Below are 26,723 nucleotides of genomic sequence, written 5' to 3'. Positions count from 1 at the left end.
TAAATTTGCTTATCAAATAGAATTGTCTGGAATGAAGGTACACTAATAGTACTATGTAAAAAGAAAAGGAAACTGAACAAGAAAACTAAAGAGCAAAGCTGCACGAAATAGTTATCACAACGATTGAAGTCAGTGGTTTTGGAAGTTGGAAGATCTCTGTAAATCCATTAAATGAAAAAGTTTTCTTATCCTAATACTGAATGGATAAAAACCTGAAAAAGCCTTTGAATGGGCTATGTTTTGGCAGGAATATGACAAATCGTGCTTTCTGGTGATCAGAATTGCTGACTTTGCTAGGTTTTTCTTATAGCGGAAGTCTAGGTTTTTTATTCTTTGTTTTGATTTTGTTAGGTAAAAGAATCAATTAGACCGAATATTTTTCGTTATGACTTCGTATATAAGTGAACAATACATTTGAAAAGAAAGAGAATATAAATTTAATTTAGTGAAAACTTTGGGATGGTACAGTTTTCATTAGTAGACTTGTGTGGGTAGGTACTCATTTTTTTTCTCCTTCTTGATGTCCTCAATTTTGTTACTTGATTTGAGATTATTATGCAATCAGTATTTCTTTACGTACTATGTGTTTACGTCCGTCATAAAGTTAATGTTTTGTAACAAATATTTAGGTAAAAAGGTTATAGAGCGAAATTGTATAAGCATCTCACTCCTCCCTTAAGTCCCATTGCTTCCATGCTAGAAAAAATTTTTAAAAAAAAAAAGGTTACAGAGCAAAATTATATAGGCACCTAACTAACAAATAGAGGCAAGAACTTCCAAATAGAGGTGTGAATCGGAATCGAAATCGGTAATTCGAAACTTTGAAATCAAAATCTTTCGGAATTTTGGTATCAGAATTTTTGACTAATTTCGATATCCAATTCCCCAACCCCGAATTCGGAATTTAGTAAATTCCGATTTCACCGAATTCATAAATATAAAATTATTATTATTATTATTATTATTACTACTATTATTATATAAATATTATATTACATATATAAAAAAAATATTTATGAAAATGAATTTGAAATTGAAATAGGAATTCCGAAGCACCAAATTCAAGAATATAAAAATTATTATTATAATATAAATTTTATATTAGATATATGACAATATTATGTATATATATGTGAAAAACATATTTGAAATCGAAATAGGAATTCCAAATTCCTATTTCGATCCCGATTTTGAATTGTGAATTTAAAATCGGAATTTCCAATTTGAAAAATTCCATTACTGAATTCGATTCAATTTCTCTAATTCAAAATTGAATATTTAGATTTTCATTTCGAATTATCAAATTCAAAATTTTGAATTCAATTCGAATTCGATCGATAAATCGAAATTTTTCGATTTTGAACATCCATACTTCCGGACAAGGACCCTTTTTTTCATCTTTTTATATCTAGCAGGTCAAAGGATCCACGTTCACTCCACGTGAACCCATAGAGTCTCCATTTACAAGGAGGCACATTATTATATTGTCATACAAATGACATTTATATGCAGACATATACATAATGTGTGTGTATTTAACTATACATTATGTACAAAACTAAGTGATAGGATGCATTTCTATTATTAAATTTTTTATTTTTTTCCATGATTTTTGTCAAATATTACATTAATATATTTGATAATTGGTGTCGGTTTTAGGGATCCGAACAAAAAAGAATTAAAGATGTGATTTTTAACTAAATTTTTATGCAATTCAATGTGGGCGCATCAAAATCTAATTTTGCAGGTGTGGAGGCTTGAAATTTGGTACGCGAATTCCAATCTTAAATTGAAACCAGACTCTTACCACATGACTAGTCTCTTATTTCTATTAGGACACTAGTCTAGTTTACCTATCTGATTTTGTGGAAAGAATCCATTATTTAGTGGGAATTTGATTTTGTTTAGAAAAGGAACTTTCAGTAGATACAGGAAAGGAAGTCCGGAACATTAACATCGTGACATTTTTTCTCCTTTCTCACAAGATACAAAGGGACGATTTCCTTTGTTTTTCTTCTTTTTCCCTCTTGACACTTCATCTCATATTTGGAGAGCGATTTCTTCAATATAGATAAACTAAACGTGTCATTCTATTCTAGGAACAACTGAGGATTTAGTTCAACTAAAATTGTGAAATTGAATTGATTATATTTATTTTTTATTTTCTAGTAATTGTATGTTTCCTGATTTAATTTCTTGTGATTATTATATTATTTGAATATCCAGGGTCCGGTGTTTAAATTAATCTAATAATTTAGAGCCAATTAGAACAGTTAAATTGGTAATTATTTAATTATTTTAAAATAGTAATAACTAGCATGATTGGATTTGTGTCAGGGAAAAATCTGTATTATATTTGAGTAAATATTTATTATTGTACAGAATCAACACCTATTAATTTTTGGTGCCGTTGTCGAGGACTAGTGTCTAATTAATTTGTTTCTTTTTTAATTCATCTTATTTTCTTAGGATTTTTATTTTTATTTTTTTATTTTTTTTTGCTAGTTTATGGCTGCTAATATTCGATATTTTTGTGATTGACTAAATTTTATTTCTAGAAGAATTAATGAGACTCGTGTTTCTTCTAATGATTAAATTTAGATACATTGATCTCTCTTGTAGAAAAATTAGCTGTTACAACCTGTGAAATTTGTTATGTTTGGGATCATTCCACCGACATGTACCCTACATTTCAAGTGATCTGAGGGTCCTAATCAATGCTTTTGGAGACTTCCCAACCCTGTCTCAATTTCAAACGTAGAATGACCCTTATTTAAGCGTGTATGATTAAGAATGGTAGGACAACTCCAACTTTAATTATGCAACAGAGCTAATAAATTTTCAACATCAATATCAACAGTAACAACCATCATCCACGTTAGGTATATCTTTTGAAGAAAATATTAAATCACTAGCTACTAATACATATCGATTTCAACAGAAAACAGTCATGAGAATTAGAAACCTAGCGAATCAATATGTCTAATGACATCTAAAGTGACTCAATTGACTTCTCAAATTTGTGATAAATTGTCCTCACAAACCATTATCGACCTTACGAAAGATGAGAGTGCAATTATCCTGACAAGTGATATGGAACTACAAAAGTCTCAAAAAGAAGGATATAAAAATGCAGTTGAACGAGAAGTTGAAAAGGATGAAATGAGACCCCAATCTCAAATCATTCTAGTGAATAATTTTCAAATGTAGTGACACCTCCTCCATTTCCTAGCCCGACATGTTCCTAACTCTTACTCTATAATTTCTATTAGTGAGATTGACTTTGTTATATCAGAAGTTTTTGAGTTTCATGACAAGATTAAATTAGGAATTGTGATGACCAAATATCTTGAATTGGTAATTGTTCATGATGGAAGAGTAAGTGAAGAATTAAAATCATTTCTTAATTGTTTGATGCTATCTACTAGTCAATTGAAAAAGTAACTCATGTGCTTAAGAATCCTTTTACTTATGAAGATTATCAGGAATACATGGAGGATAAAGTACTGAAACAAGCTACACTGTTTTATTTTTCTTGAATAAACATGGCAATGTCTAGCCAAAAAAGTTAGAAAAAGGCGCTTATTGGGAGACAACCCAATTCATTTTTAGTTCATTCTGATTACTTTTATTTTAGATTTTTTGTGTTTTGTGCATTTGATTTTGATTTTGTTGTTTTAGTTGACAGAAGACTACTACCAGACATGCCACGCCCGCACCTAACTAGCAAAAAACTATTGATCGACAAGATGTGCCCATATCTATGAGTCACGCTATAATTGACGAGTTGAAAATTTTTGACCAGAAAACTTTGTATGTTTTAGGTGTGCCCGCATCTAAAATGATTGAAGAATTTGGTGATTACTTTCATTCTATTGGTTTCACCCCACTTTTGCTCCACATCCTTAGCAGTGTAATACCATCTACCTTGTTCATGAAAGTTTTGTTGTTCTCCTTTTCTTTCCTTTTGTTCTATATTTTTTACATTGGAGATAATATAAGATTTAGGTGTAAGGAAGTAGTATATTGAAAAGTGCAAGTGTAAATATTTTTGTTTAGCTTTTTTTTAAATTTTACCTAATTTTTGTCGCTTCTTGTGCATTTTTCTGATTATCTCTGATAAATGATGGTTAGATTCTCAAATTTGACTATTGTTAAGGTTTTATATTCTAGAATGTGTTAAGTATAACGTGGTAAGATTTAAGGGTGTCTTTCTAGTGAATATTTGATATTTTGTAACTTTTGTAATTTTTTTATTAACTATTTTAGGTATTGTAAATTTTTTTTCTAAAATTTTTCATGTAAATTGGTTCATCTATTAATCTTAATTCTTCATATTTGAAAAATGAAATGGGCTTGTGATCTTTAATTTTATTTTGTTGCTTATTTGTTAATAGTATTTGGTTATACTCCGTTAGTATCATTATATAATAATCGGGGGATTTTCCCCATAAGTGTCGGTTTTCGCATAAAAAAGTAGTGATAGTTATGAGTATGTGGTCCTTAAACGATAAGAGTAAAGTAACCGACTCTTTCATTTAGTATATGTCAAAGTTCATGTCAAAAGATTTGAATGGTTAAAAACTAAACATTTCCCCTGAAAAGAAAAAAAATCAAGTATGGGGAACACCTTTAAAAAAAAAAAAAAAAAAAAAAAAAAAGAGAGAGTGTATATGAATGTGAGAGTATATGACTGGTGGTATTAGCCTAGTGATCTATGAGTTTAATATTGAGATTTTGCTTAATAATTGAATCATTTGTTGAAGAATATTGGTTCACTACTTTATATTCTTATATTAGTTAGTCAAAAATTGGAAAAGTCTTTGGTTTTAAAAGCTAATCAGAGAGAAATCTTTTGGAGATCGGTCATTAATACTTCACATTTGCTTTGATTATATCTTGACAATAGATAATTTGAGTAATAACCATTGTTTGAACTCAATTATGTAGTACTTGATAGATTATTCTCATGTTTGGGGACAAACATGACTCAGGTGTAGGGGAAATTAATAGGATACATTTTGGTTATTAAATTTATGATTGTTTTTCCCATGATTTTAACCAAAAATTGTATTAATTGGTAAATTCTATTTATATTTGATAATTGGTGTTGAATGTAATGATCCGAGCAACAAGATTTAAAGATGTGATTTTTAACTAAATTTTTGTCCAATTCGACGTGGGCGCATCAAAATCTAATACTCCATATCCGAAGACTCGAGATTTGACACATGAATTCCAATCTTAAATTGAAATCAAACTCTTGGCCAGATGACTAGTCTCTTATTTCTGTTAGGACACTAGCCTAGATTATCTATCTTACGTTTGTGGAAAGAATCCATGATCTAGTGGGAATTTGATTCCATTTAGAAAAGGAACTTTTAGTAGATATAGGAAAGGAAGTCCGCAACATTAACATCGTGACATTTTTTCTCCTATCTCGCAAGAAACAAAGGGACGTTTTCCTTTGTTTTTCTTCTTTTTCCTCTTGACACTTTATCTCAAATTTGGAGAGTGATTTCTTCAACAGAGATAAACTGAACATTTCATTCTAGTCAAAGAATAACGGAAGATTTGGTTTAATTAAAATTGTGAGATCGAATTGATTATATTTATTTCTTTTATTTATTGTTATTTGTATGTTCCATGGTTTAATTTCTTATGGTTATTGTATTATTTGAATATCCAGGTTCCGGTGTTTAAAATAATCAAATAATCTAGAACTAATTAGAGCAGTTAAATCCATAATTATTTAATTATTTTAAAATAGTCATAACTTGCATGATTGGATTTGTGTCAGGAAAACATATGGGCTAATTTGGTTCGAACATGGTTTTTCTAATTCTTAAAACAGTTGGGAAATTGAACTCTAAAACCATACCTAGGGTTATTTCTTGATTTGGGCAGTGATTAACGATCGTACCTTAATCACCAATACAGTAAGGAGAAGTTGATTATCATTGCTTGTTTGGCTGTTATAACTTGTTTATCAGTGAGTAAATGAAATTATTATTACATCAGTAATCAATTGAGTGAACCATTTCCTAAGTTATTTCTTAGTTAAAGTTTGTTTATTATTGATTCAATTTCAATTAATTGTAATTTAGTCCTTTATTTTAGTTATTTAACTATTTCCAATTTTATAAAAATCCCCATGAATTCGATCCTGTTTACCGTTATATACGAAAATCTGTAAGTTATTTGAATAGATATTTATTATTACACACGTTCGACATATGTTACTAAGTACATATTCTAGCGCACTGTTTGCAGAAATTTTCCCATGATTATCTTATCTAATTTGTCCTGTCAATTTCTTTAGCACTATCCAGATTATTCTTTGTGGATTGTTACTTTTGTGCTTAACTCATTATGAATGCGACATCATTGCTGGTGTAACAAATCATGTCTTACGTAATAAACTATCTTAGTCAAACCCGATCTTGGGTAAACTGTTTAATTGTAGGCATTCATATTTTGTTAAATTTAATCGTTCCTTACCAATAGATGCAAACACAAACCCCATACACTTTGATGACAAATATATTTTTGAAATTTCAGAGCTAACATGGTTAAAAAAGGGTAAAGGGTTTGAGGTTGGATTAATTTGATCTAATTAGGGTTCTGGATTTGGAAGTTATTTGAAGATTTACACTTGAAAGACTTCTCCAAAACGATCAAAATTTTGCAAAAATAAAGTATGCCATTCTTTCTTTCATTTATTGTTTTTCACATATTTTTTTTTGAAATTAGTTTAGATTAGATTAAATATTGGAATTTGATCACGTGATTTAGATTTTCTTTTCAATAGTATTCTCAACACAGCAGCTTACTCTGGGCGGGCTTATTGCATCAGAGAAGCCTGTACATTAATCCACAAGCGCATGTCTCAAGACTTTTGGTGCTATTTATGTGATTCAAACTTAGAATCTTATTCATAGAACATAACTTTGTAGAAATAATTTTTCTTATGCAAAAAAAAAAATTTCATTTGAATAACTTATGTTGTAGTGAAATTAAAAAAGTTTCTACAATCATTGCTTTTAGAAGTTGAACAAGAATGGAAACAAATTTTCTTTCGTTGCTTTTAGAAGTAGAACTAGAATGCAAATAAAATTTCTTACTGAGGATTTTAGAAATAAAAAAACAATTAGTAGGAAAAAATTTTATGATAATAAATGACTACTCATTACTTGTAAAATTTTCTTGAAGGCATTTACGTGACATCGCATTTGAGGATTATTTTACAATTAATTTAAAAGTAGTTTTTTTCTTAATCAAATGAAGTTGATTTAGACTAAAGTGATGACATTTGGCCATAAGAAAATGCAGAGCAAATTTACTGATATCAACTTTTTAAAAATTAAAAAAAAATGTAGGAAAAGAAATGGACATTCAAGGTCCAATTCTTACACTATAGCCCAATATAAAGTTGAGAGGATGTTTTCAAGAGGGTTAAATTTGTTTTTAAAACCCAAGATTAAATAGAGATAAAGTTTTCATAACTTAGGAATTACCTCATGGGCTACGCCCGAACCGTGTTCAGCCCAAAGTGATGGATCCGTTGACGCTTTTCTAAAAGGGAAACTTTCAAATCGGGAAATCTTCCATCTTGAGAAGTTTTCATAGAAAGCCCAAACATGTTGTTAGGGCTATTTAACATAGAAATATGTATCCTAAAAATATGATAGAGAACTAATAGGGATATACTCACTCTTGCCTATAGGTTTTAAAAAACTACAAGGCACGTTAGCATTTCTTCACTCGATCAGTTTGAGGCCAATGGTGCTTGTCCATATTATGAAATAATTAAATATTATGGATGTCTACCACATTATGGGTGACTAGGAGTGTCAATGGATTGGGTTTGGACCAAACCTGATCCGAATCAGATAACTTTTATCGCGTTTGGATTGAAAAATAATTTCGATATTCAAATCCGAATACTCTAACAAAAACAAGTCGGATACGAAATATAAGATTTCAACCCGTATCCGAACAAATGTTATTAATTATAAAATATAAATATTTCTAAATATATTCTTTTACCAATTAACAATTTAGTAATGACCTTGTAGATTGATTTATGGTTAGTTTTGTATTGACTATTACGAGTTATTTGTGATTTAGCTTTGTAATTTAATTTGTTTAAGTTTGGAGATTACATTTGTGATTGATTTTGGATTTAATTTTGAAATATTCAAATTTGAACCTTTTTCTTTTTGAGTAGACCCAGATCCAACCCAAGACTTGTCGAACCCAATTCCGGGACTCTAAGGTCAAGATCCATCAGATATATGGATCAGGTCCGGGTGTACTATATAAAAAATGGGTCTGGTTCCGAAATTTTCAATTTCGATCCGAATCGGACCCGTTGGCGTTCCTATGGGTGACGGTCTTTCACTTTTTTGGAGTTGATAAAGTTATCATGATTTTAAAGTGATAAAATTGGCACAACTATCGATAAAATTATTACAACTTACGAGGTGATAAGCTCGTCACAACTTACGAGAAGATCATATCACAATCTTGAGGAAACTAGTTGATGTACTTTTTCCCTATAAGTTAATCCCCTTGGGGATTACCCCTTTATCAAAAATATAGAAAATTGAAATAAATGAAAGAATAGTTCTTTTCTTACTTTTTCTTTTAGCTTGAACTCTTTTAATTTTTCTTGCTTTCTTAACATGTTACACACCACAAAAAACAACTCAAATCTTACATCACATTAGCATTTGTTTTATAATAGTCCATCTATATTAGGGCAAGGTTGCAGCAAGAGCGAGCCGAGAGAGGTACCGACAGCAAAATGATCTGGTGATCCTTCCTTTTCTTTTTCTTTTCTTTTTTGATTCAACCTCAAAATTTCTGCTTATCTAAACTATAGCCCACAAATTTGTTTTCTTTTACAAAATTGCCACTAGAAATTCGCTAAAACAAATCAACATAATTAACAAACCACCTGCCTTTGGGCTGGTGGCCACCACCTAAGTGGGTGAGGTGGAAGACAAGGGTTCAAACCTTACCTCCCACAACCCTTGCCTCCCACCAAAAAATGCCACATCTAAGTGGTTTGTTTCTAAAAAATTCAGGCGGGTGTGCTGTGCACCGGTTTGGTCCGGTGATGGTTCAGTCCCCTCCGAGTTACCCCTAGATCTCCTTAGGTCCGCCCCCTCCCCCTTAGTGTAGGATAAAATAGGTTTATCGTCTCCGAAAAAAAAAAGAAAAAATAATAAACATAATAAACAATAAAACCCTAATCCAGCCATAATCTTCTAGTTAATCCTAGAACGGAGACTAGTACTTTAATCCTAGAACTAATATAACATTAGAAGAACCAACAAGATTTACTTGATTGCGGTTCAAAAAAAATTGTCTACTCACTTCTTGTAACTATATAAATAGGGATTCGTTCCTTAGATCAGACGTAAGTTATTTACTAGTTTAAAAGTTAATGTAAACCACTTTCTTAGATAGTGCAGAAAACGTAAAACACTAACTTAAAAATAGATATTTCACAAAGTGCAGAAATAGCTAATAGTATTTAAATTAAGTTAAAAGTCCTGGGCATTGGGAAAATAAAAAATTAATAGCGGTATCATAGATGGAATAATGAGCATTGCACCAAACCTTATTTTTATGGGAACCTTCGAACTTTGCTATGTTATCTTAAAATCTGGTGACCCGAAATATCTTATGGTTTAAAATTGCTCTTTTATCATCCACACCTCAAATACAAGTCTCTAGCAGCCTGCAGTTCCATCAAAACATCTGCTATGTGCATCCTTCTCTCTGGCAAATGAGCTGAGCATGTAACCCCAATATGGAAAATTGAAGCCAGGCACTTTTCAAACCTATGTCTGCCGCATGATCTGGTCTGAGAGCCAATGGCCATCATGCCTGACTCAGTTTCGCATTCTGATGATAGTTTAGGATCAGCAATCCTCATAACTTGATCGGGGAGTGCCATCTTCACGTAGTTACGAAGGGAAAAGTCATCTTTGAACATGCTGTTTGTCGGCCTTTTTCCAGTAAACATCTCCAGCAAAAGTACACCATAGCTATAGACATCAACAAGTGTTGATGCTGGTGCCCCCATGCCACATTCTGTATTTGCAAAAAGCAGCGGGGAAACAAAGAAATCAGTGAGCTCAAACAGTTCGAAAAATATACATATCAACCTCAATGTGACAAAAATGCAGTAATGCTTCACCTGAGGCTGTGGGTTCTAACAGATTTTGCATAATGTCGAGTCCAAAATAAATCAATGGCTCTAATCATAAGAAGAATTAGGCTCCAGCTAAAGTTGAGCCCATTTAGCTCCATGCCAATTCTCTATAAGAGGGAAGTTAGCTTTCCATCTTCATTCAAGCACTTTCTATACTATGAGAGCTCATCACTATAATAATCACTTACCTAAGTATATGAGGTTGCCCCAAGGATAAAGCTCCGCCCTCTTTTACTGATTTAACTGGTTAAACAAGATCAAGACACATGCTTTTTTTTTTGGCATAACTGGTAGAGCAAAATTTTGGCATCAATGCATAGGATTAGCAGGTATTTGGCCGAGTTAAGGTGTTTCTAGATTCTCACTAACCTCAAAAAGATACCAAGAAGAATTATACCAGATTTTCATTAGTAAAGATTGAAGTAAAACATGTATCATAATTACCTAAAGCAACATATCCAACAGTTCCTACAAGTTCAATTGTTCTTGCACGGATTCCGTCGTATCTTGATCTATCAATCGCAAGCAAAAGAGACCTCGCAGAGCCAAAGTCACCTAAATGTGCGCAGAGCTCATTGTCAAGAAGAATGTTACTTGGCTTTATATCACGATGAATGACTGGAATGGCACAGAAGTGGTGAAGATACACTAATGCCGAGGCGACATCTATGGCAATATTAAGCCTCTGAATCAGGTTCAAGTTCTTTGGCTGCATTAAGTTACTCGAACTTGGATGCAACCAGCTCTCCAAACTCCCACCAGCCATGAACTCATATACCAACGCTTTGAATTCATTGCCTTCATAGTCCGTGCCTGAGCAAGCTGTAATGATCTTGACAAGATTCCTGTGCCGAACATTTCGCAGTGATTCACATTCAGCCGTAAAACTCCTTCTGGATCCTTGGTTTTGAAGGTTGATTACTTTCACAGCAACTGTTTTGTCACTGTAATTAAGACTGCCCGTGTAGACTGAACTATATCTTCCCCTAGCAATCAAATTACCTTCAAAAAAGCCATCTGTAGCTTGAAAAAGTTCTGTATAAGAAATCTTAGGAAATTGATCTCCCAGAGGAGAATCTGATGTTAGCTCTATGCTGGAAATTCTTGTATTTATTTTGTGCCACCAACGGATGCAAGGAACGTACAGAAAATAACCAAAAATTACCTTTTTCTGGCATTTTTGCTGAATGTAAGCTAGCAGCAAAACAATAGGGAAAATAACGGAAACAAGGATCAGAACTACAAACAATGAAGTCTTCCCTTCCGCTGATGGTAATAGCCTCTGACATTTAGGCAACTGTAAAGACTTTACACCTCCACAAAGCTTTCCATTTCCAGTTACTGAAAAAGCTGTAGAGTTAAAAAATAGGCCTCCACTGGGGACTTCGCCTTCCAAAGAATTGAATGAAAGGTTCAGATACTGTATATAGCGAAGAGTTTCCAGGCTCCGAGGAATGGAACCAGAAATGTTATTTCTAGAAAGGTCTAGGAGTTTAATGCTCCTCAAGCTGTACAATGATTCAGGAATCTGACCACTAAAACCGTTACCCTGAAGACTAAGAAACTCCAGAAATACACATTCGCCAATGGTAACTGGAAGTTCTCCAGACAATCTATTGTTTGAAACATCCAAGCTCCCAAGATTTATCAATTTACCCATCTCTGATGGTAAAGGTCCGCTGAGAAGGTTGTGTGCTAAGTTGAGATTGTAAGTGAGTGAAGAAAGCCCAAAAAGACCTTTAGGTATGGCGCCAGTAAGCCTGTTACTTGAAAGATCCAATCCTTGCAATCTTGTATAATTACCCAAAGAAAAAGGTATGCTTCCATCTAACTTGTTTCCTCGCATTTCAAGGATACTTAGCTGAGTAATATTTCCAACGGAACCAGGGATCTTACCGATGAATCTGTTTCCTGAAAGATTGAGGCCCTCTAGCTTGGTTAGTTTCCCAATAGATTTAGGGATGCGCCCTGTCAGCATGTTCTGACCCATTGCCAGATTCCCTAAGTTGACAAGGTTCTCTAAGTTAACAGGGATTTCCCCAGATATATAGTTTTTGTCAAGCCTTAGCGATGTGAGTTTGGTGGACAGATTTGCAACAGAAATGGGCAAAGCGCCTCCATGATTGTTGGCATACAAATGCAGAATTCTCAGAATAGTGCAATTAGTCAAGGAAGCCAGAAAGTTTAAGCCAGTACTATCGGAAGTTCCAAGAGGATTCTTTGAAAAATCTAACCTTTGCAAATGTTTAAGGTCTCCCATATTCATGGGTACCGTTCCAGATAAAGCATTTGTACCAATGTCCAAGATTACAAGTCCTGAAGCATTGGTAATGGATACAGGCAGAGGTCCAAAAAACTGGTTTTCTGCAACGACGAAAGTATGAAGTTTTGAATGGTTCAGGCCGAAATCTGAGGGGAAAGAACCATTTAAATAGTTGGAGGCAAGATTAAGATACCGAATTGATGAGATTTTGAAAAGCTGCAAGGGTACTTCACCAGACAATTTGTTGGAAGACAATTTAAGAAACTCCAAATTGGATAACTTTCCAAGTTCTTCAGGAATCCTCCCTTCAAGAACGTTATCTGATGCACTAAGGATGCGTAAATTGGATAAATTCCCCAGTGAATATGGTATTGTGCCACGAAAGAAATTATTATCAAGGATAAGTTCCTCAAGAAAAGTCAGGTTGCCTATGGAAGCGGACAAAGCTCCCTTGATTTCCAGCGATGACAGGTTCAAGGCAGTCACTCTTTGATCCATGGTGTTGCACCTGACACCATGCCAACTGCAAAAATGAGAAGAACTGTTCCAAGAAGTTAACAACTGGAAAGGATCGCTCTCAATTTGAAACTTGATGGCAAGCAAAGCTTGCTGGTCAGTCTCATTTGAGGAACTGAATAAACTGCTGGCTGTAGTTGGTTTGATTAGTGCTACGGAGTATAGCAAATATAGACAATAACAGAGGAAAGCAGACCAAAATTGAAGCCGAAAACTCATTTTGCAGGTGGAAGCGCTGACTGCTGAGGAGCAAATGCAATATGTTCAGCAAGGCCTGATGGACTTGAGAAGCAATGCCGTGTGGAATTCCAATCCCAGTGAAAACAGTTTTTTTTTTTTTTCTGCAACGATAGATTTTTGTATTGATTGGCAAAAAAACTTAAATGAGCAAAGGCTCAAGGAATTCTATACAAGAGTGTTAGACACACTGAGGATTAATCCATTCCTCATCTTGAAATATGCCTAAAGCATAATCACTAATCACTTCACATCTAGAATCTAAGCTCCTATCTAAGCAAAAAGAGCATTTCTGAAATAAAGACCTGAGGTCGTTAATATCGTCTATCAAAGTAGCCATTTTGATGTCCTTTGCCATCCTTTCCTTTATCATCTTCAATAGCTGGGGGCAGGGGATGTGGACAACAATTTCCTTCCATTGCTGGTGTCTAGCCTTTATAATGGCCATTTTCACAGCTTCTGCAGTAGACTGCATCTGATTCATTGTTTTTCTGTCAATAAGTGCCCAGGCAGCCACCCACTGATTGTTGAAAGTAGATGCAAAAATCCCCATGCCAACTCTGTTGGTTTGGTCTTGCACCTTGGTTGATATTCTGATCTGAATTTCATTCCTTCTTGCCTCCTCCAGATCCTCTTCCTCATCTGCTATTACCGCATCTTCAGTGAATATTTCCTGCTTGCTCTGGACAGCTTTTAGTTCTTGCCATTCCTGTTGAGCCTTTTGGATTGTTTTCCAAGGGTGCCTGTGTTTGGCATTGAACTGCCATTCATTTCTCCTTTTCCAGAGTTGCCAGAGGATGTTCGCAGTGAGCTCTATATGCTCCTTTCCTTCTGTCCGGCATGTAGCTTCCAGAAGAGCAGTCCACCAAGCTTGAAAATTCCCTGTCTGTTCCCTTAACCCATCCCATTGTAATGGAGCCATTTTCCACACCTCTTGTGCTTTGCTGCATTGGAAAAACATGTGTTCGATTGACTCTTCTTGTTCACCACAGCCACCGCAGATTGGATCACCTTTGTGTGTTCTTTTAAAAACCAGGCTGTTGACTGGTAATAAACCATGTAGGCACTTCCAAAGGAAATGTTTGATCTTGCTCTTAACGTTCAGCCTCCACATCCACTTCCATTGCTTTTCATAGGAACTTGCTATACTAGTTTCCGCCTCATTCTCTCTTCTTCCTTTGTGTTGAACAGTTCCTTTACACAATGCCTTGTAACCTGAGTTGACAGTGTAGATGCCATTGCCGCTATGTATCCAGTAATTGCTATCATCCTTTCCTGATATACTAATAGGAATCTCCAGAATTTCCTCTGCCTCCTTCCGGTTAAAGGTCCTAAACACAAGTGGTATCCTCCATCGAAAGCCACAGATCAACTCCTCTACTCTTGTGATGTTGCAGCTCAGAGGCATCACAGAGGTGACTTTGCCATCCTTATTTCCCGGAATCCATTTGTCCCTCCAAATGTTGGTTGCCTTGCCATTACCTATCTTTTTCCTAGTTCCATTTTGCACAAAATCTCTAACATTCATCAGGCTTTGCCAAATCCACGATGCACACTTAGGAACTTTGCACCTAAAGATTGAGTCCTTATGGCAGTACTTTGCTCTCAAAACCTTACTAACCAATAGGTTTGGTTTGGAAACCAGTCTCCATACCTGTTTGGCTAGCAAGGCTTTGTTAAAATTCTGAAGGTCCTTGAATCCCAATCCTCCCACTTTTTTCTCCTTAGTCAATCTCCCCCATGCACACCAATGCATCTTATTTTTCCCTTCAGCTTCACCCCACCAGTAGTTAGCAAACATGGAAGACACCTCTTTGCAAAGTTTGTTTGGCAGCTTAAAGCAGGACATTGTATAGACTGGCATTGCCATAGACACTGCCTTCAATAATACCTCCTTCCCACCTTGGCTGAGCAGCTTGTTCTTCCAGCTTGCCATTCTCCTGCTAATACTGTCCTTAATGTAGCCAAAAACTTGCTGTTTAGATCTTGTTATCACCATAGGTAGTCCCAGATATCTCCCTTGTGTAGCAACCTGAATTGAGCCTAGACTTTGCCTCACTTCCCTTCTCCTCTGATAATCCACATTACTACTGAAGAACACGGAGGATTTTTCCAGATTGATAGATTGACCAGACCCCATCTCATACCTCCTCAGGATTTGAATAAGTTCACAGGCTTCCTCTCTTTCAGCGTTACAGAATATTAAAGAATCGTCTGCAAAGAATAAGTGAGTTATGCTTGGGCCATTCCTGCTTATCTTCATCCCAGAAATCCTTTTGTTTCCTTCAGCCTGCTTCAATAAATTAGAAAAGCCTTCTGAACATAAAAGGAAAAGATAAGGTGATAGTGGATCACCTTGTCTAATTCCTCTTTCTGGAATTACAAACTCTTTTGGCTCTCCATTAATATTAAAGGAGTATGTGACTGAGGTAAGGCAGCTCCAAATCCATTGCCTCCAAACCATACCGAAGCCCATCTTAGCCATAATGGAATCAAGGAATTTCCACTCCACTCTGTCGTAGGCCTTGGACATGTCAAGTTTCACAGCCATAAAACCACTCTGACCTTGTTTTTTATTTTTCATGTAATGCAAATATTCATGAGACAGAATGACATTGTCAAGAATTTGCCTACCTGGGATAAAAGCTGCTTGATTTTTGCTAATGCAATAGCTTAACACTTCCTTGAGTCTATTGGCCAATATTTTTGAAATCACTTTATAAACTACATTACAGAGGCTAATTGGCCTATAGCTCTTCAGATTAGTAGGATTTTGTGTTTTGGGAATGAGAGAAATGACAGTATGATTCCAGGATTTGGGCATATGGCTTGAATGGAAAAAAAGCCTAATGGCAGCAATTAAATCTGATTTAACCACATGCCAAAATTTTTGAAAGAACAAAGGAGTCATACCATCTTGACCTGGAGATTTATTAGGATTCATAGAAAAAAGAGCTGTTTTGATTTCCAGTTCATCAACCTCTTTAGTTAGCTTATCATTCATCTCAGTAGTAATAGTAGAAGGTAGACCACTTAGAATTTCATCTAGACCCTCACAGCCAGAACTAGTGAACAGAACTCTATAGTAATTTGCTACCTCTTTCCCCAGCTCCTCCTCACTATTGGTCCACGTTCCATTTTCTCTTTGAATGTTAAGCATTCTGTTTTTCCTTCTTCTTCCCTTCACGCAAGCATGGAAGAATTTTGTGTTCTTATCCCCTTATCTCAACCAATCAATCCTTGCTTTCTGGGCCCAAAACTGCTCTTCTTCAGAGTAAGCCTCTTTCAACTGACGTTTTAGCTCAGCCATCTTATCCTTGTATCCTGAATCCCTAGAATCTTTGATTTTCTTGATCTGTTGCTTCACTTGGTTGATTCTTAGCAAAGTGTTTCCTTTGAAGTTGTTTTTCCATTTGAGTAAAGCTACTCTGCAATTAGCAATCTGTCTAGAAATCCTATACATCCCATTACCCTCAACTGTTTGTTTCCAAGCTTGCCCCACCACTTGATTAATATCTTCCCTTTTAAGCCATCGCTTATCAAAGAAGAATCTGGACCTTCTTTTCACCATTCTAGGCCAATTATCTATAAGCAACATGCTATGATCTGATCCGACAGTCTCCACATGTTCACATTTAGCCTTGTCGAAATTTTGCCACCAATTTATGGTGCTCAATCCTCTGTCCAGCCTTTGCCTTATCTCCCCCTCATTATCCCAGTTGTTGCTCCAAGTCCAGGGGTTACCATTGAATCCTAGATCTACCAGACTGTTATTCTCAATAAAACTGTTAAAGTCCTTGAAACTCCTATCTTCTCTTGCTCGTCCACCCCATTTCTCTTCATTAGAGAGTATGTCATTGAAGTCTCCAGCCAACAGCCATTTATCCCCCCACAACTGCTTTCTCCTAGTTAGCACATTCCACTGTTGTCTCCTAATATTAGGATCACAGCTCATGTAAACTCCAATGAACCACCATTCAATCTGCTTGTCAGGGTCAAGCACCAGAGCCTCTATAGTGAGGGCTGTTGTAACCACTTGCTTAACCTCTACATCCTTATTCCAAAACAAGGCCATGCCTTCTTTCCTATCCATAGCTTCCACAATCACACTTTCCTCAAACCTCAAAATTTTTTGGACCTTTTTCATGTAATGGAACCTGTTTTTGGTTTCACTTAGGAATATCATATTTGGGGAGAGGAGGTTATTAGCCTCCCTCAACTGGGGAACTGTCAAGGGGCTCCCTGCTCCTTGACAGTTCCACACCAAAACCTTCATTGTAACTTGAGGGGCCAGTTAAGGTTGGCCCCTTCCCCCTCTAGTTCCTCGATCAGCTGCCCTCCCCCATCTGCCATTTTGTTTCTCTTGGGGACCAACTCATTTACATGTATTTCCACCATATCCTCATCCACCAGGTTAATTTTTCTTTTCCCTTGCTGACGAGTCCACATCTTGTTCCCACTAAGTTCTCTCAGAGGCTGCCTAGAAATTTTGGGAGATCTCAACTGTTTCTTCATTTTGCTGTTGTATTTCTGAACAGCCTTTGTACCCAAATCAGAGCTACCTGGATCAATTTGTATTATAGCTATTTCAGGGCTATCAGAGCCTTCCTCCACCACTGTTACTTGCATCAGCTAACTAGCTATTTGCTCAAGTCCTTTACTGTCCAGATCACCTTTAAGTTTCCATTTTATTTCTTGCTCCTCTGATATACTCATCCTTCCTCCTTGTAACTCGCAGTTGTCCTTCCCCCCATTGGGAGTCCCAGTAGCTTTTGTGGTGCTTTTTTCCTTCTGACTTTTACTGCAAGCTGGAGTTGATCTTTGCATGTTCAATTCATTGCTACTCACCTCACAACTTCGTTTCTGAGCCTCATGACCTCCTCTCGCACTAGACCCCCCCTTTGCTATCTGACTTTCTGCATTAACCTGTCTAAGAGTTTCCTGTCTCCCAGTCATCGATTCCTGATGTCTGTGTTCCATGTTCTCCTTAGCCTTTGGGTTTAGCAGAACCGTATCCCCATCTTTAAATCCCCAATAGTTCTTCTCAGAATTGTACCTGTTCTGATGTTCCTTCTGCGGAGAGGCTCTCCCAATATTGGCTCTCATCCAGGGTCCATACTGATGTTCCTGCTTTCCTCTGCTAATCTGTATTATTGCTTTGCAGGACTTCTCTCCATGGCCAACCATTCCACACTTGTAACAGAAGTCTGGACACCTTTCGTATCTGAAATTCAACCATTTCAAGGCTCCATTGACTTTCACTGTCGTTCCCCTGAGCAGAGGTAGAGAGGTATCCAGTACCACTAGAAGCTTTAAATGTCTTCCTTCTTTTCCTCCTACTTGAGGCACCAGTACATCCTTTACCTCCTTAAAAATTGCACCTATTTTCCTCCCCACTTCTTTAGTTATCCAGTGCACAGGTAAGTTCCAGACTTGAACCCAGAAAGGTGCCAGGTCAAAAGCAGAAATATCATCTTCAATTCCTTCAACCCAATGTTTCATCACCAAAATTTGGTTGTCCATGACCCAGGGTCCTCCTTCTACTATTCTATCTCTGTCCTCCCTGTTAGGAACATAGAACTGAAACATATTTGGCCCCAATTCTATGATCCTTAAATTCCTCGGATAGCCCCAGGCTGTGGTCACAAAATTCTTGACCCCAACAAAGTTGGCCACTTTCTCACCCTTGATTCTCCCCACTAAACTCAATTGACATTCTTGAATACCTATATCTATCTCAACAACACCCAGGTCAGTTCCTTCAAGTTCTTTTTCTGAAAGATCGAATTTTCTTATTGCATCCGCTAGTTCCTCCGCCATGGGGTCTATTTAAAAACTAACACTATCTCCTACTCTCACTACTGAGACCAAGATAAGCAGAACAAAGAACCGAAAAAAATAGAGGAGAGAGCTGCCCAGGCAGACTAGATTAAACAAAGATCAGAAAACAACCCTACCCCTGGTGTCAAGACTTGGTCTCTAACCCCTTTTTTTTAAAAAACTTAAGATTTTGTTTCTACTAATGAAAAGAAATAAAACTGAAAAGACAAGCCCCAAGCCTTATAGCAGAAATGAAAAAACACAAGTTAAGACAGAGGGTTTAATGGCGATGAAGGTACCTGCCAATGCACTTACTTCTACTGTGAAGTCTGTTTCCTTAGTCCAGATGAGCCAAGATCACTTCTGCATGCTTTTCAAAATCCGACAATGTTGCTAAAGTATGGACGTGAGTAACCCCACTTATCCAAGAAGCTCGGTTCTCTCAAAGTTCTCATCTTTTGGTTGATTCACTCATCCCAGTACGATTTCCTGTATCACTAACAAGCATTAAGGATTCAAGGTGGCATCTGAATCTTGGGCATGTGTGTGAGGTTTTGCGGAAACTTTGAAAAAATTTGAAACTCTCAAGGTTGAGAGACTAGCGCTCTTATCAAGAGAGAGAAACTCTCACTTTGGAGGGAAAATTCCAGTGAAAACAGTTGGTTGTTCGAGAACTACCTAGTTGACCATATTGACTACTGGGGTAAGGTAACAGAACCTGATCGTTTTTTTCAGGAAATTTTTCTGTGGTGCTCATTCAGTCAAAGTCAAGATGCCTGTAGGACCATTAGTTCTTGTCAATTGAAGGTATTTTTCTTGACGAAAACTCATCAAAAGAAAATCAAATTAAAGGAACTTTCTTGACTTCCGGCAAAAAATTAAAGTAAACTTATCAATTGATTATTATCGGTTTGTTTGAATTTAGATTATCAAAAAATTGGAAATATGTGACAGCTGTACAAAGAAGGAACAGAGGAAATAGAGATTAATTTGAAGATTGAAAATTCAAAGCCTTTATTATCATGTTCACTTAAAAATTTTCTCTTATACCATTGTACTATACTACACCACTTCACACCGAAACTATTTCCACCTAGTTCGATCCAGCTCAGACTCTTAGCCCATCATCATTTGGGCTTAGTAAATTGGGTTTGCGGACCCTATCAGCACAATGGAAAAATCTGACTTGTTGATTTGAACCCAACCCACTCAGACTTCAACCGAATATAAAAAATAATAAAGGCCTCATCCTACTCAAAACTCACGTATGTGAGGCTCAATCTCGGTCATTTATTGAAAATGGGTATCAGGCCAATATTGGTTAGTTTGATTTTTTTTTTTTTTTTGCAAAAAAGGCTACACTATAATATTAGGGTTTGTCTATATTGACACCTGTTAAAATATATTTCAAATATCATATTTTTTAAAATGTAACATTAATTAGACAAAGTAAATAAATACAAGAAACAAATGGGTGGCTAGTCTACTTCCTTGAGATCCCAAGTTCAAATCTCCATTCTAGCATCTTCACAAATAAATACAAGAAATGGTAGATAAGATTAACTACGGAAAGTATATAAATGCTACGGAAGATAATAATTATTAGCGTGTGTATATAAATGATAAGTTAGATGAATATTACATGGGGGGAGGGATGGGTTGGGTGATACGGGGGGAGGGAGTGTAAGCGAAAGGTTCCGCGCTCGAGTCCTCTAGCTTACACTTAAAAAAAAACAAAAAAATAAAAATGATGAATATTACGTGTATTAATGAGCACATGTCAAAAACTCATAATATTATATATGAAAAACTTTCACTATAATTATTTGGAGGGGTGCTTTTAAAATTTAAAATTTTATTGAAGTATTTTCTAAAAATTAAAAAAAATCACCACACACCAGCCTCCCCTCCTCCTTCCTCTTTCCTCCTCCTCCATCTTCCTCTTCTCTTCCTCCCCTCCCCTCTCCTTCCTCCTCCTCCTTCCTAACCATTTGAACATGTCTCTGGGTAAAACATCTACAGGTTGTTTAATGGGCTTCTGAATACTATTGGAGAATGTAATCTTTTGCTATAAAACCCTTGCTTCACTTCACTCTGTTTCTTGTTCTTTTTCTTTCTTCAAGTCAATGGTCTTTTCCATGGATTTTTTAATCGGTCAATGTTAGAAATTCTTTTTCAAACAGTAGACCGGTCTTCTGTTAGCGAAAAGATGTTTTCACCCATTAAGTGAAAGTTTCTGTTGGCCAATACTACCATAAAGACATAAGCCAACAGAATGGAAAAAATTGGGTCGCCAGTATAGAGTATTATTTGAAATAATTATTGTAACATTTTTTATGATGTGATGTATATGAAATAAAAATATGGTTATAAATATAAAAGGTAGGTTGGAAAATGTGTTTATAATGCAAGCGAAATATTATTTGAAAAAATTTGATATCCAAACAAACCCTTTCTTATTCTAATTAATATCCACATATGCAAAATTCGCATGCTAAAACGTATTAGCTATTCTAGAACACGATAATAAAAGCTCATATGTTTAATTAAAATTCCAATTAAGAAAAACTTTGTATATAAAAAGGTAATTATGTATTTTGGAGAAGAAAAGGACGTTATTTACAATGCGGAAGGACAAACCAAATTTTGTGAAATGTCTTATCAGTTGAACTAATTAATGCTTAAAGTAAACATATAATACTCATGTTGTAACTATAGCTGTTATAATTATTAAATTTGGAGAAATTTAAAAATTTTATTTGACTTATATCTTAGTATTTGATTATTATTAGCTTAACATCCCATGTCACGTTGCACCAAATTTGGAATTGCAGCATCCTCAACCAGTGACCAAAACCTTTTCGTTTGATTAATAGACTCGAATCTAAATACTTCTATTCTATCCAATATTTTATATGCCACCGCATGACAACTCAATTAGTATAAATGGATTTTTTTCCTCAAAAAGTCATGTGTTCAATTTTCATTACTAACGTGAAGGTTGTAATGAGAGATAATATGTAAGTACTCACGTAAGTGACTTATAGCCTCGGGATTCGTAATAGTGGACACAATAGAAACCATTTGAATTAATTATTTACATAAAAAAATTCAAGAATTATTTGTCATATAATATACTGGATTAAGATTTTGTTGTGAAATTTAAAGGCTCTTTGCCAGCTTTTAAGGGGAAATTTGAGTTGTAAGAAAAAGGGAAAAAAAACTAATATTTAAAGGGTAGTTTCTTGAAAAAAAAAAAAGAAAAAATCACAAGCATAATGAATGATTAAGTTGTACATGATGGAATAATTCGTTTATATTCAAGTAGTGATGTATATTTTAAAATTGATCATATTTTGAATAATCATACATTCTAGATTTTATTTTCATGCAAATATCATACATTAGCCGATCATGAATAAATTAAGAAGAGTTGTCCTATTAAAATAAATCTGGCAGTGACAACATCTTTAGTAAGTGCTACTTTTAACACTATCATTCGCTTGCTTCAAAAACTTTGATCCAATTAGTTATACCGTGCTAGTAACAAATGCCACGAACTACACTAATTGTTATGTAGACTAGACTTCATCCTCAAATTAAACTGCTTTCAATAGATTTGTAAACAGATTAGTGAAGTTTAGGGTATCATATTTAATTTTGATTTGTATTTTCCTCTTGAAAATTACATATGCTGATCAGCATATAGGATAATGAACTAATGCATATTTCATCCCGATAAAATGACCTGTATACCGGTAAAAGGAGCCTGATAAATTCAGGTCATGAGAAGATGGACATCCAAATAAGAAAATATAAGTACAGCTAGGCGCTAACAGCATGTGAGTCCTCTTATCGACATATAGAATAATGAACTGATGCATATTTCATTCTGGTAAAATGATCTAGATACCTCAAGTCATAAGAAGATGGATATCCAAATATATAGATATGTGTGTGTGTCCTCTTATTTGTTTCATGCTTAAAACCTTGAACTGACTCAAAGAAATGAAAAAATAAAAATAAAAATAGAAGGAAAACTCCACAACTGTCATAGATCCTGTTTGTCTTTCTTTCACTTTGCACAACTGGTTTAATGGAAGAGGGGCATGCAACCATTCCTAAAAATTCATGTCCAAGATTTGGCAAAAAAAAAATTGTAAAATTCAAATTTCATCTTATACTTCATTTTTCATACTATGTATGGAACCCACAAAATTTTATTCTATAATTACACGTTATTGAGAGTGAGTTATGCCCTGTGCATTTTGCACAAAATCACCCTGAACGGTTTTCCTGATAACAGTTCCGGCCCTTGTCCCTAGTTTAATAGGTATTGTGTCGTAAAGCTAAGTGTGTCCCATCAATCAGCTATCAACCTACATTCGTTGAGGGTAAGCAAAGGACCAGGGGCTAGGACGATTGCCAGGCCACCGTTTCAGAAACTTTTGACCGCCCAGATTAGATGAGCTAATATCAACGCACAAAACGAAGCCACGTCGCAAAGTGAAATGAGAATTGTAGGACGGCGATGTTTTATTGAGTAGCAATAAAAAAAATAAAAATTATGGAAACGGATGGAGCATCATCACGGCGTTTGCATAGTACAAATTTATCCCGCCCAAACTATTAATGAAAAGTTCCTTTTATCACTTTCCCCATTTCCCAAACCCTTTTCCCATTGTCTGCTAATTCCCAAAATCACTCCACAAGACCGACACTGCTTTGAGATGGTAGAGAGGACAACTCCAAAAAGCCTCCTAGGATCTTAGCTAGACGCTTATCTGGTGGATGAACAATTGTCTGAATTCCTCCTAAAGAAGACTCACGGTATTTTTTGGAGGGGGAGAAACTGCATAATCCAAGGGTTTGGGGTCTTGCAATAGTTGGAGATTTCAGATTTAATAGAGGTAAGAAACTCTATTTTCTTGAAATGATCGAACAAATTTATCGTTTGTCAGATGTACCGGGCTATTAACTAAAAATATTTAGACAATATACACACTATTTAATATGGAATTTTGAGTGGAATAAAGAAAGAAAGATGGAATGCCCAATGAATTGGGCATGATTTGGACATAGGTTTAGTGAATGTTTGCTATTTGAAAAAAAGATGACTAGTACTTAGGGTTAAGTTACATGTGGTTTAATTAGATTTACAATTTATTATTTTATTAGGACAACAAAAATTTCAACGCATACAAAAGAAATTCTTGTGGTAAGTATAAGAGAATTATGTGAAAAGTGAAAAAAGATTTTATTAGTTGCTTGCTTCTTTTCTTTGCCTATTTTGAGAATACGATGATTGTCAATAGTCACAGTTGAGCAGAAATTCTTATTTGTGAAATATTCTTTCTTTTGTTGAAAATTTCATTCTACAGAAGTTTCTCATTATCATATTTTGTTCACATGAAGTTAAAATTTTGTGATGGAATACTCAGTTAATTGGGCATGAATGGAGTATAGGTGATCATGAATGTCTCTTATTTGAAATCACAAAATTGATTGATAGTTAGAGTTAAGTTACAACTGGTGCAATTTGACTTACAATTTGTTGATTTGTTTGGACAATAGAAATTTCAATGCATATAAAAGAAATTCTTGTAGGGAGTATAAGAACATCATGTGAAAGGTGACAAAAGAGTTTATTAGTTGCTTGTTTTTTTCCTCTACCTATTCTGAGAATGTAATAACTGTCAATATTCACAGTTAAGCAGCAATTCTTCTATTATTGCTATTAATTTGTTATATGATTTTGAATTGAGAGTTTAGGAAAATAAATTTGGCATGACATATTGTTATGTTGTTTGTATCAATTGATATTTTTCTTGTACATATTAGTTATTATAATTTATAAACCCACGGCATGGTAAAAAAACAGACTGTTCTTTCACTTGTGTATATTGTACATGGTAAAGAACAAATTCTAAGTATGATTATTCAATTGATGGTTTTCTGGTTATCTAGGAGTTCCTTTCATTAGATAATGGCATAATGTTCAATATTCAATTGATGGTAATTGATTGTTTACTTAGAAATTGCAATTTTAACGATGGCATAATGTCCATTGTTGTTGTTAACATCATTGGAAACTCCATGACTATTTAATAGTCCCTCCGTCCCATTGAAGTTGTCATACTTTCTTTTTTTATTTGTCCCAAAATAATTGTCACATACCCAAAATGAAAAGCTTGTTCACATCCAATTTCAACGTTTACCCTCTTAAAATATGGGTTCTACAACTTTAACTCAAAAGTCAAAGTAAAAAGGAAGCACCACAATTTGGTGCGTGAAAGACACCCCCAAATGTATGTGATGCGTTGTTGATACGTGATTTTTGGTCATGTATTTTTGAGCTAAACAAAATAAATAGGCTACACAGCAATAAATTTTCAGCATAACTTTCTTTGTATGCATTACATGTTAGAGGACAAAGGTGGAAAGTGAAACAAAAGTTGCAAGATTCAGTGCACTGTTAATAAAATCACAACTTTCCAAGTGCGACAAACTTATCGGGACAGAAGGAGTATTAAGTAGTGGGGTAGGAACATTTGTTAGATCAACCGTTTCTAAATAGTATAACATTTTTTGAACATTTTGTAATTCTATATAAATTTCTTATACATCCTTACAACAGAAGTGTGATAATACACTTCTGTGAAGAAACCTCAGGAGAGGTTTTTGAAATTATCCCTTATGTTTTTTGTCATGTCATTTATTTTGGTGCAGTTTGAAATAATAGATTATGGAACGTCGGGGAACCAAGAAGATGAATCGTACAAAAGATAAAGGCAAACAAGTTGAGGAACATTATGATAATAATCCAGTAAAGCTAGTTAAACTACCAAATGATTTCATTGCATATATGTATATATGGCTTTTTAAAAGGATTATTGTCTACATTTGGGGCTTTAAATTAGTTTAAAAACTCATGATAAAATCAAAAGTCTATGTGATGGATTTAATCATATTAAATCATGCTAGGATTGACTTCGCACGCAAGCAAAAAGCAAAGGGAAAGGCATTAACAATGAAGGAGCTAAACATAGCTGCTAGAAATGCATGGAACAAACTGAGTGATGAGGAGAAGCTTGTATTGAAGAATGAAACAGATATGAAGAAATATAAGGAACTGATGAAAATCTACAAGGAGTCTATAGCGAACAGGAGAGAAAGCATAGAGAGTGATGTAGTGAAATAAGTAAGTAGGTAGCATTGAATTTTATTTTGTATAAATTAAATGATTTAGAAGTTTCAAAACCCAAGTACAATTATTCGGCTGTTATTTTTTATCAATATTGTTATTTTTTTTTTTTAGGCATATAGGTTTAGGCGTACACCAGCTAAATTCTTAAAGTTTGTGGGTCATATTGATGGGGCAAAAATAGTTGCAATAAAAGAAATAGATTTTGGTAGATTATTGGAGATCCAATACCACATCCTTCCAAAGGATATATACACGTGGTTGGTGAATAATTTCAATCCAATTCACTCATATATACAACTTGAAGGTAGATGTGTACTGCCTGTAACATCATAGGATATAACAAAGGCTCTTGGAATTTTGATATTGCACAAGGCATTGTGCTTGTGTCATCATTCATTTTTTGATATTACATTTGTAAAGTCGTAACATATTACATTTTCAGATACTGGTTC

The 26,723-nt window shown here is 34.9% G+C and overlaps 2 protein-coding genes across 2 annotated transcripts; both read right to left on the bottom strand.

The window, feature by feature from the left end:
* Window positions 1–9,718: 9,718 nt before the first annotated feature.
* On the bottom strand, window positions 9,719–13,326 carry LOC113780036 (putative receptor-like protein kinase At3g47110). Its single transcript, XM_027325859.1, has 4 exons — window positions 13,204–13,326; window positions 12,725–13,014; window positions 10,673–12,592; window positions 9,719–10,107 (listed from the first exon to the last, which is right to left on the bottom strand). Exons 1-4 carry the CDS (start codon window positions 13,224–13,226, stop codon window positions 9,719–9,721), a joined length of 2,622 nt encoding a protein of 873 aa, XP_027181660.1. The 5' UTR covers window positions 13,227–13,326.
* A 99-nt stretch (window positions 13,327–13,425) lies between these two features.
* LOC113780035 lies at window positions 13,426–16,404 on the bottom strand. The gene has a single exon (XM_027325858.1). The coding sequence runs from the start codon at window positions 16,402–16,404 to the stop codon at window positions 13,426–13,428; it is 2,979 nt and encodes a 992-aa protein (XP_027181659.1).
* Window positions 16,405–26,723: the final 10,319 nt, after the last annotated feature.

Source organism: Coffea eugenioides, chromosome 8 (genome assembly GCF_003713205.1).
Source record: "Coffea eugenioides isolate CCC68of chromosome 8, Ceug_1.0, whole genome shotgun sequence".
NCBI lineage: Eukaryota > Viridiplantae > Streptophyta > Magnoliopsida > Gentianales > Rubiaceae > Coffea > Coffea eugenioides.
This window is presented reverse-complemented; position numbering and strand designations above follow the sequence as displayed.